The sequence below is a fragment of the Musca autumnalis genome, unplaced genomic scaffold, assembly GCF_047663935.1.
Source record: "Musca autumnalis isolate F117 unplaced genomic scaffold, ASM4766393v1 scaffold_4, whole genome shotgun sequence".
Classification (NCBI taxonomy): Eukaryota; Metazoa; Arthropoda; class Insecta; order Diptera; family Muscidae; genus Musca; species Musca autumnalis.
This window is the reverse complement of record NW_027411977.1, coordinates 21,192,289-21,203,331: the sequence shown is the minus strand read 5'-3', so window position 1 is coordinate 21,203,331 and position 11,043 is coordinate 21,192,289. Positions and strand designations below refer to the sequence as shown.

Here is an 11,043-nt window from a genome sequence, read left to right as displayed (position 1 = left end):
TCAACACGGTTACTGGTGCCACCTCCTTCGGTATTGCTTTGGGTTGCGAAAAGGGCTGGCCAGGTGTATTCACCCGTGTCACTTCGTACTTGGATTGGATCGAAGAGAAATCTGGTGTTGTCAACAAGTAAATGATATTACCATGATATTGAATACTCTGTTAAATAAATTATTTATTTTATAAAATGTGATTTGAGTTATTTTTTGAGTGATGGCTGGGGGATTTTTTGTAAGGGGTCATGTAAGAATTTGGATAATTGATTCATTGCTTGAGAATATAAATACGTTTCTCAAAGCTGAAAACTGATGAAATATTTGATTCACTAGTGATACCCATGGTAGAATAAGAAAAGGTAGCAGCAATACACAGCTGACTGAACTGGGTTGTAACGTTAGTGTCAAATTTCATATGACATTTTATACATTTATTTTTATTTCGATGTACATTAGGGACATATACTTTTTGAGAAAAAAAAAATATATCATTCGGAAAAAACCATTTCCCAGAAAGACTTCTTCATATCAATGATATGTAACCTCCTCCAAGTTCGAACGATAAGCCGCGCAGTAAATCACCGCTTGTAGAGGCGATACAACGTTTGTTAATATGTGAGGTATTTTGTTAAAATTTAAAAAAATAAAGCCCTAATAAACATGTGCTTCTTTGATTTCTAAAACAAAACATTGAAACAGCTTCTCCTTTTTCTATGAATTTCCAGCGACCCCAAACTTTTCTGCAAGAATTCTACTTTCTGCGAGAATTTGTGCATTTAGTGGAATGATGTGGAAACATAAAAATTGAAAATGTAACGAATTTTCATTCATGTTTTCCAAAATATTCAACCAAATGTGAAAAATTATTAGTTTTTTAAATTCCAATAATTTATAGACATTTCCTTGTTTTGTTTACAAATACAACTGGCAGTGACGTTACAAACAAAAACAAATTCCTTTGTGGTTGTTGTTCGAGTTGTATTTGTTGTAGTATTAACTTTACCTTATATTTGTTCTACCATGAGTGATACCTATGGTTTTTATAGAAAACTTTTATCAGAAAGTATATTCCATTAATAATAACTAGACATCGGATTTTTGCATACTTTTGAAAATTATAATGCAAATAATTCGTTTATTAAACCATAGGTTTCTTTGTACGTGTTATTGATTATTTTCAATATGACATCCAATTTCCATAATTAGAACGACATAATTCTATAGTTAGAATTGTTTGAAATTTCAAAAATATGCAAAAATCCGATGTCTAATAATAACTATGGTTGGTGGCGTTGTCTGTTGATATTACCATTCGAGTTCAAGTCTCTGTCGGTAAATATGTTGGCCCTAGCCAAGACATGATCCTTATGCTGATAAACATTCTTAGCAATGGTAAGGATGTTCCCAAAATGTCGATTAAAAAGTAATTTTATAAATATCATAGGCACGAATCATTGCTTATACCGCGGTGGTAGTTTTATCGACACAAGGGTTGTTTGTATCTTGGGTTAGGACAAGAATGCTACCTATCCTGAACAATAATAAACGGGATTTTGTCTGTTTCGATATATCCCGCTTACTCAGGTTAAAAACTCTATATAAAGATGTTGTTCCCTAAAGTAACTATTTTATGAATTATTTTAGCCGTGATTTTTTCGGAATGTCTTGTTAAAGAGGATCATTAGCTCTAAATTTTTAATTGTATTGGTATTAATAATTTTTCCAGGATTTCTAATTTTTTTTTTAATTTTGTGAACAAATAAAATGTTCTCATACCTGAGAAATATTTTCCGTGGCAAAACAATCTCCCTCAAGGTCAGAGAAAGATCTAATAATATTTTAAGTGCTTGTAGAGTTCCACCTTTAAAAGCGTTAATTTCTCAGAATCGGGAGGCACAACAAATTAAATTTAGACCCAATTTTACCCATTGCTGCCCAAAAGTGGAGAGAAGTTGTGCACCTTGGAGAGAAGTTGTGCACATTCTCGGATGTTCGTGAAAAATATTTATTTTTTACTAATAATTAAGAGTGAAATCAAATCATGCCTCCTATATACTTTCCTTCAATTGCCTCCGATTCAACAAAGTAATGCAATTTATTCCCCATTCACAAATTAGCCCCATCCAAATTACATCCGAATATAGGTATAACCCAAAAAAACTAAAATACATTTTTATAATCAAAGAATTTATTCAGCAGAGTAATCAAATTGTTGACATCATTTACTTGTTGACAACACCGGATTTCTCTTCGATCCAGTCCAAGTAGGAGGTGACACGGGTGAATACACCTGGCCAGCCCTTTTCGCAACCCAAAGCAATACCGAAGGATGTGGCACCAATAACGGTGTTGACACCATCGTGCTTGTGTACCAAGGGACCGCCAGAATCACCATTACAGGTAGATTTGCCATCCTTGCCGCTGATGCAGATCATCTTGTCGGTAACGGAACCCAAGTAGTATGTCTTGCAGGTGCTCAACTTCAAGACGGGGACTTCGATGTAACGCAAGTATTGGGAAACAGTGGTGGCCTTATCGCTGTCCTTACCCCAGCCAGAAGCCCAAACCATATCACCTTCATAAGTGGAGTAGTGACCGTCCATCTTGGGCAAAGCAGCAGGTTGGATGCGATCGTTGAATTCAACGGTGACGGGCAATTTGATCAAGGAAATGTCATTGCTCAAGGTGCTGGCATCCCAGTGGGAGTGGACAATAATGTTGGACTTGGAGGTATAGATACGTTGTTGACCCTTTTCGTTGTCGTCCTTGATGTCAATGGCACCCAAGTAAACGGTAACACCATCAGCACCATCGGTACAATGGGCAGCAGTCAAGACCCAACGGTCAGAAATCAAGGTACCACCACACCAGGCACCAGAGCTACCGAACACCAAGCTCAAACCAGCTTGATAGGGGAATTGACCAGCCTTGGCCAATTCACCGTTGGTAATGCGGCCTTCCAATTCTTCCAAAGGCATCAAGGGTACCAATGGCACAGCCGAGGCAACGGCCACCAACAAACTCAGAGCTACGATCACTTTCATTGTCAACAATTTAAAGAATTGACTGATTTTCTTAGCCAAAATTCACTGCTTTTATAGGGAAATATTGGGCCACTTTTCAACTTTTACTATCTTATCCACAAAGTGCACTACAAAAAAATGCCCGTAGATTTTCAAGTGTGGGGTTGTTTGTGGCGTATCATTTTCCCACAAACAAAATGTTGGCCCATCTCTTTGCATAGATAAAGAGCCGGACATAATCGGCCATACATATTTAAGGCCCGCATTTCACACTGCGTTATTTTCGTTGATTAATTATCAATTTACCATTGTGGCACTAAAGTGTTGACCTATGATTGTGTGATAAGACTGAGTGGTGGTGGGTTGTTGAAAGTTGGGGAAATTCGTTGGAAACCCCGTGCTGATCACAATAAAGAAAGCATTTCAAATGATATTGCTTGAACTCATAAGGCTAAGGCGATGGGATTATCTTTACGAATATTTATGGATGTTGTTAATATGATAAAATTACATGCATATATTGGTTAATGAAGTATTCTAAGATGATATTATCGGACACGCGTTTGTCACCAAACAAGGTTTTAAAAAAGGAGACTTCAATATCTTGCTGGAGAAGATCATACGAAATAAAGAAGGGAATAGAAATGGCACTATCTACAACAAAACCCGCATATTCCGACGACATCGACATCATAGGTCGGTCGGAACAAGTTGTACGGAATATTTTTGTAAGAGTTGAAGAAGAATCTGCCACAGAAGGGATAGCAGTAAATGACGATAAAACAAAATTGATGGTATCGACGCGTAATACATCATCTGTAGTGGGATTCTGTAACTCATTTTTGCTGTTACCGACAAAAATCGGTAAAATTAAACAGCAAAATTATGACTAAAAATATAAAGAAAAGTTGGCATCACTGTTTGTGTCGGTAGAGGCTAGCGACTACTTTCTACTCATCGTTAACTTACCGAAAAATTTCGTTAATTATCGAAATTATAAGCATATTCATTTTACCGACGATTATCGATAACAACAAAAATGAGTTACAGAATCCCACTACTGAATTCAGTCCAACTGTGGAAGTTGGGAAATACAACTTTGAGGTAGTTAGCGACTTCATCTATTTCGGCACCGACATAAATAGAGCAAACAACGACAGTTCTGAAATAAGGAGACGTATAATATTGGCAAATAGATGCTATTTTGGACTTAGTAAGCAGTTTAGAAACAAAGCCACCTCTCGAGAAACCAAAATCACACTTACCAGACACTGATAATACCTGTGCTAATGTATGGCTCTGAAGCATGGGTATTTGTGCAAGCAGATAAGTCAATACTTGGTGTGTTCGAGAGAAAAATTCTCCGCAAAATATACGGACCAGTCTCCGTCGACGGTGAAAATTATTTTAATAAAATGAATTATAACACTAAACTATGGGCCTAATGACAGGTTTTTGAGGCAACAAGTCACTGGAAGCTGCGGGACCTTTGAAATTTCGTCCTGATGTTTATAGTGAGCATAAAAATATATCGACAAAATTTGGAAGGAATCGGTTCAGATATAAATATAACTTTCGTATATATGCGTATACGTATATCGGCTTTGCCGACAGAGATATACCATCAGCCTATGTGAATTGTAACTTTCGTCTACGGACAGATCGAATGTATTTAGGGTCTTTTCAGAATTTTTATGGCACTTTTTGGACATTTGAACTTGCCGACAAAAATGTGGATTAGGATTAAAGCTCCAAAGTTTTGCGGAGGAGGGAATGGACCGACATAGTGCATTACGAAAGTGTATCTTATTTGGAGAGTCATATCTTTTCGATAGATATCGCGCCCACTAGTAATTTCAGGAAAACATATATGGCTGTAAACAGGACCACAAAAACATCATCGGTATAAATTTGCAAAGGATCTCCGAACAGACCATAAACTGCACTTGGACACAAATGTTGAACCTTTGTGGGGGAGGTATCCTAAGGAGAGGACCGATATGGGCCATTTTAGAAGTTAGACTAAGTTTGGACAAAATATGACGAAGGCCAAATTGTGGACAAAATCGGTTTATCAGTTCGAGAGTTATTGGGCTCCCCAGCTTCTACATATGGGTGTCATAGGGGTTTTTACAACTTTCGGGCCGTTCTCCTAAGAGTATGGATTTGCCACTGAAAAAAACGTTTACCGTTGTAATTGAGACAGCGATTGCAAGTTGCTTCAACAGAAATCAAAGTTAGTCAAGAGCAGGTCTTAAATTTAACTTATCCATATTCAAACCTGATCTGTATCTGGTAGATATATTAGGAACCGAACATTTTTGAACTTTTGTGGGGAGGTACCTTACGCAGTGAACCGATATGGCTTATCTTCGAACTTAAACTAAATTTGGACAAAGTATTGTGAAGGCCAAATTTTGGATCGAATCGGCTGATACGTTCGAGAGTTATCGTGTGCTCCATCCACTACACAAGCTGCCATGGACATTTTTATAGCTGTTGGGGTATTTTCTCAGGAAGTATGTATGTACCTGCACCTGAAAAGACTTTTATCGTCGTAATGATGGCAGCGAGTACAAGTCGCTGCAACAAAAATCAAAGTGATTCGAGAGCAGGTCTTAAACTGAACTTTTCCGAAATTGTGTGTGGAAGGAACCCGAATAAGTGGCTCGATAAATTCCATCTTGGAACTTCATCTATTTCTGGTAGAAATTTCACGATGTGCAAAGTATGGACCAAATCGATTACTCTCTTCAGGAGTTATCGTGCGCACAATTTTCCGAACATTTTTGAACTTAGTGCGGGAGGTACCTGAAGGGGTGGACGGATATGGCCCATCTTCGAACGTCAACTATGTTTGGACAAAATGTTCCATAAGTCGAACTAAGAAAAGATCTCCAATTCTCTCAGTTTGTTGCTTCGCTTTTTGGAATACCGCGTCTTTCCATCTCTTTTTCCACTTGTTCGCTCCATCGAAGCCTTGGCCTGCCAGTTCTGCGTGTGCCGCCATGTGGCCCGTATTTAAACGCCTTTTTAGCGGGTTCATCATCGCTCATTCTTATGATATATCCTAGCCAACGCAATTGTTGCATCTCGATACGCTTATCTATACTGATGTCGTTGTATTGCAGATACTGCTCGTGGTTCGTACGACGTCGATATTCACCGTCAACGCAGATTGGACCGTAGATCTTTCCAAGAATTTTTCTCTCAAACATTCCAAGCACTGCCTTATCTGCTTGCCCAAGTACCCAGGCTTCGGAACAAAGGTAGTATCAGTGTTTTGTAAAGCGTTGTTTTTGTTTGACGAGATGTGGCCTTGTTTTTAAACTGCTGACTTAAGCCAAAGTAGCATCTGTTGGCCAACACAATTCTTCTCATTATTTCACAACTGATGTTGTTTTTTGTGTTTATGGCGGTTGACGAAGTCTTTTACTACCTCAAAATTATAGGAAACAACTTCCAGTGTTGGTCTTAGCTCCATGGACGCATTGCGCGTCGACACCATCAACTTTGTCTTTTCGCCGTTTACTGCCAGACCCACTTTTGCTAATTCTCCTTCGACCTTCATAAACGTATCAGTTACTTCCTTTACTGATCGTAACATGTAACAGGTGGCTGTTGCTCTATATTGTGTCATTTCTTTTGACATTTGCATCTCGAAGAACCTTTTCCAGCAGGACGTTGAACAGGTCAACCGAAAGGCTGTCTCCTTGTCTGAAACCTCTTTTGGTATTGAATTGTTCGGAGAGGCTCTTTCCTATTTTAAATGAGGACCTAGTACCAGTTAAAGTCATATTGCAAAGCCTAAAGAGTTTTGTGGGGATACCAAATTTAGACATGGCTTGGAATACCTTTGGGCGTAGGGGGCTGTCGAAGGCTATCTTATAATGGACAAAAAGGTGGTAGGTGTCGATCTGCATCTCTTGGGTCTTCTCCATGATATGGTATCACGAGTTTGCTTTAAAATCTGTAGATACCGTAATGTGGGGCTATACCAAATCATTGACACATACCAAACATTTTTATTAACCAAACTTTATCATAAAGGACTCGAAATATTGAATGACGTTAAACTAAGTTTGAAAGAAATTTTTGAAAAGGTTTCAGAGTTATCTTGCGCAATAGCCATTTTGGTATGTGCCGGCAGTGTTTTGGTGCTTTTGGGCCATAATCTCAGGAAATATTGACTTACTCCGAAAAATGTACTGTTATAACCGCTCGAACAACCTACTGAAAAAAAATTCAAAACGATACAAGAGGAGCTCTTAAACTTCACTTTATCCAAATTTTGTGTGGGAGGTTCCTGAAGTAGTGGACCGATACAATCCACATTCCAACCTGATACATGACTGGATCAAATAATACGATGTGCCAATTAGAAACTCCCTGCGAGAATTATTTTGCGAATTTGCCTTTTGGTTGGTGCCGTCAGGGTTTCTTGGAGCTTTTAACAAATATCTGAGGAAGTATAGACTTGCGCAAGAAAAAAATTGTACCGTTGTAAAGGGAGACGCAAGGAAAACTTACGGAAAATAATGTTAAAACGATCCGAGAGGAGCTCTTAAACTTCACTTTATCCGAATTTTGTATGGGAGGTACCCGAAGGAGTGGACCGATACAATCCATATTCCAACCTGATACATGACTGGATGAAATAATACGATGTGCAAAGTCTGCACCAATAAGAAACTCATTGTGAGAATTATTTTGCGAATTTGCCTTTTGTTTGGTGCCGTCAGGGTTTCTTGGAGCTTTTAAGCCAATTTCTGAGGAAGTATGGACTTGCGCAAGAAAAAAATTGTACCGTCGTAAAAAGAAACGCAAGGAAAAGTTACTGAAGAAAAATCAAAATGATCCGAGAAGTGCTCTTAAGCTTCACTTTATCCGAAATTTGTGTGGGAGCTGCCCAAAGATATAGTACATATTCGAGCCGGATCTATACCTAGAAGGAATAATACGATGTGGAAAGTTTGTAACAACTCGTTTGCTCCCTTCAAGAGTTATGGTGTGAACGCCATTTTACAGACAAATTTTGAAATTTTGTGGGGGAAGTACCCGACGGAGTGGACCGATATGGCTCGTCTTCGAACTTATACTTTGGACAAAATATTACGATACCCAAAAATTTGGTTCGAATCGGTTGATCAGTTCGAGAGTTATCGTGCGCACCAGCCAGACAAACGGACGGACATGGCTAACTAAATCCACTCCAAATTGTCAAACGAATTTCGTTCAAACATACTTGGGGTCTAAAACCGTTATTTCGATGAGACCATTATTTCGATTTTTTGGTCTAGCCTAAAGGCTGAGGCTATAAAGAAACGTTGAATTTTCTCCACATGATATGAATATTATCCGACCATCATCAAACTCAATGGGGGCTATATGAAGACGTGAACCTATACCAACAAATCTCAGGTGGAAAGTTCTAAGCACCCAGCGATAACTAAATACCAAATTTCATCCATTTTGGTAGGATAATGAAGCTAAAACCTTAAAAATACCGAATATCGGATGATGCCGTTCTATGGAGACTATATTAAGGCGTGGACCTGTACCAACAAATTTTAGGTGGAACGTTTTGTATCCTCAACGAAGACTAATTGCCAAATTTCAACCATTTTGATGGGATAATGAAGCTAAAACCTTCAAAATACCCAATATCGGGAGGTACCGTTCTATGGGGGCTATATGAATGCGTGGACTTATACCAACAAATTTCAGGTGGAAAGTTGTATACACCCAACGATAACTAAATACCAAATTTCATCCATTTTGGTAGGATAATAAAGCTAAAACCTTACAAATACCGAAAATCGGGAGGTACCGTTCTATGGGGGCCATACCAAACCGTGGACCGATATATCCCATTTTCAATACCAACCATCCTGTAAGTAATAAAAACTTCTGTACCAAATATTGACTATTTATCTTTAAAATTGAGAGCTGTATCTTGATTTCAACAGACAGACGGACGAACGGGCGGACAGACGGACATGGTTAAATATATTAAATATTTCGATGTGTTACAAACGGAATGACAAATTTAATTATAACCTCCAAATGGTGGAGGGCATAACAAGCAAAAATCGCTGGAGAGATTTTTAAATAAATCGCGGTCAAAATTACCATTATTTTTTCAGGATTTTGCTCGGAAACGTCAAGTCCTATGGAAATTGGACTAAAGAAAATGTTGCAGAGAATTTTCACTGCTACAACTAGTCGCTAGGACTCCTAGCAGTCCTTGCCGTTTCCAAAATAGTGATTTTTGATTTTTCTCATTTATGGACATTGTAGTTTCAGAATCCGCAAAAAAACTTCCGAAGTGTAAGCAGCTTGCATTTAAAGTTAGTTTACTCGCACCGTGATAAACTTCAATAAATTTAGCACACAATTTTTTTTTTTTTTGCAAATATTCCTCTTATTTATTATTGCATAATTAATATTTAAGCTTCTTAGCAAACAACAAATACTTGACATTGACTTTATTTGTTTACAACACCCGATTGTTCTTCGATCCAATCCAAATAGGCGGTGACACGGGTGAATACACCAGGCCAGCCCTTTTCACAACCCAAGGCAATGCCAAAGGATGTGGCACCAATAACGGTGTTTACACCATTCTCCTTGTATACCAAAGGACCACCGGAATCACCATTGCAAGTCGATTTACCATCCTTACCGCTGATGCAGATCATCTTCTCAGTAACGGAACCCAAAAAGTAATTCTTACAGGTGCTTTGCTTCAGGACAGGAACTTGAATGTAACGTAGAACAGAGGAGACACTGGTGGCAGCATCACTGTCTCTACCCCAACCGGAAGCCCACACCAATTCGCCTTCATAAGTCGCATATTGGCCATTCTTCTTGGGCAAAGCAGCTGGTTGGATGCGTTCATTGAACTCCACGGAAACGGGTAACTTGATCAAAGAAATATCATTGCTCAAGGTGCTGGGATCCCATTCAGCATGGACAACAATATTTTTGTTTGAGGTGTAGATACGTTGTTGTCCCTTTTCGTTGTCATCCTTAATGTTAATGGCGCCCAAATAAACAGTTACACCTTTAGCACCATCAGTACAATGGGCAGCAGTCAAAATCCAACGATCCGAAATCAAAGTACCACCACACCAGGCATTACCATTACCAAAGGCCAAACTCAAACCAACCTGATAGGGGAATTGACCAGCAGAAGCTAATTGGCCGTTGGTAATACGTCCTTCCAACTCGTCAGCAGGCATCAGGGGTAGCAAAGGTAGACGGGGTTGAATGGGTGGCATAACGCCAGCCATTGCAACGGCAACAAATAAACTTAGAACGGCAATGGATTTCATTGTGAGTGAAATCAATTCGAAACTGTAAATGTTGTCCATTGCAATGAAATGCAGCGCTTTTATAGGCAACTCTTTTGATGGGTTTTGCAGAGGTCATAAATCTTTGGGCAATACTCGTATTTGTAAAAGTATTACAGGAAATTGTTATCTCTTTTTGCCGGGTTTTTCACTTTGCTTGTGTAAGTTATTGACCAGCAGGAAAGGCTGATAACTCGATTTTTTTTCTTTTTTGCTGTTAAGTGGAAGGAAAATCTTATCAATCTGTTTAAGATTATAATTTTTTTAATTAAATCGTGGGGTTACAACGCATTTTGATCTTTAACATCGAACCGCAAATGGATTTTCAATTGCTTCTCCATGTCTTAACAAAGAAATTCCTTCCATACCAAATTGGCATACATATAGAATGACTAAGAGATAATTTTCCAGCTTTGCTTTTTAACCAAGGAATTTTTGTTTAGCTATTGACTACATTATGCATACAGGGTGGCGTAGGGTTTGAAAGATACCAAGCAATGGTCCTGACCGTTTTTGACATGACAAAATTCAGGGCTTATCTTAGTCCCTCTGTCATCTCAAGTGAACACTGACCTCCCAATGGTGTCACCTGGGGAGCCGCTTTTAACAACCATCAACGGTAGTGTGCTAACATGTGCCGCGCATTCTCCCATAAGAACGATAAAATTTTG

General features: G+C 38.7%; 2 protein-coding genes across 2 annotated transcripts; both read right to left on the bottom strand.

Moving 5' to 3' along the window:
- Positions 1-2,204: 2,204 nt before the first annotated feature.
- Positions 2,205-3,038, bottom strand: LOC141401904 (brachyurin-like). The gene has a single exon (XM_073982461.1). The coding sequence runs from the start codon at positions 3,036-3,038 to the stop codon at positions 2,217-2,219; it is 822 nt and encodes a 273-aa protein (XP_073838562.1). The 3' UTR covers positions 2,205-2,216.
- A 6,376-nt stretch (positions 3,039-9,414) lies between these two features.
- On the bottom strand, positions 9,415-10,385 carry LOC141403363 (brachyurin-like). The gene has a single exon (XM_073985678.1). It carries the CDS (start codon positions 10,352-10,354, stop codon positions 9,506-9,508), a length of 849 nt encoding a protein of 282 aa, XP_073841779.1. The 5' UTR covers positions 10,355-10,385; the 3' UTR covers positions 9,415-9,505.
- Between the last annotated feature and the right edge of the window lie 658 nt (positions 10,386-11,043).

What these genes read in the sequence shown, in the direction of transcription:
- LOC141401904 (XM_073982461.1), bottom strand. Translation starts at nt 3,038, where the DNA reads ATGAAAGTGATCGTAGCTCTGAGTTTGTTGGTGGCCGTTGCCTCGGCT.
- LOC141403363 (XM_073985678.1), bottom strand. Translation starts at nt 10,354, where the DNA reads ATGAAATCCATTGCCGTTCTAAGTTTATTTGTTGCCGTTGCAATGGCT.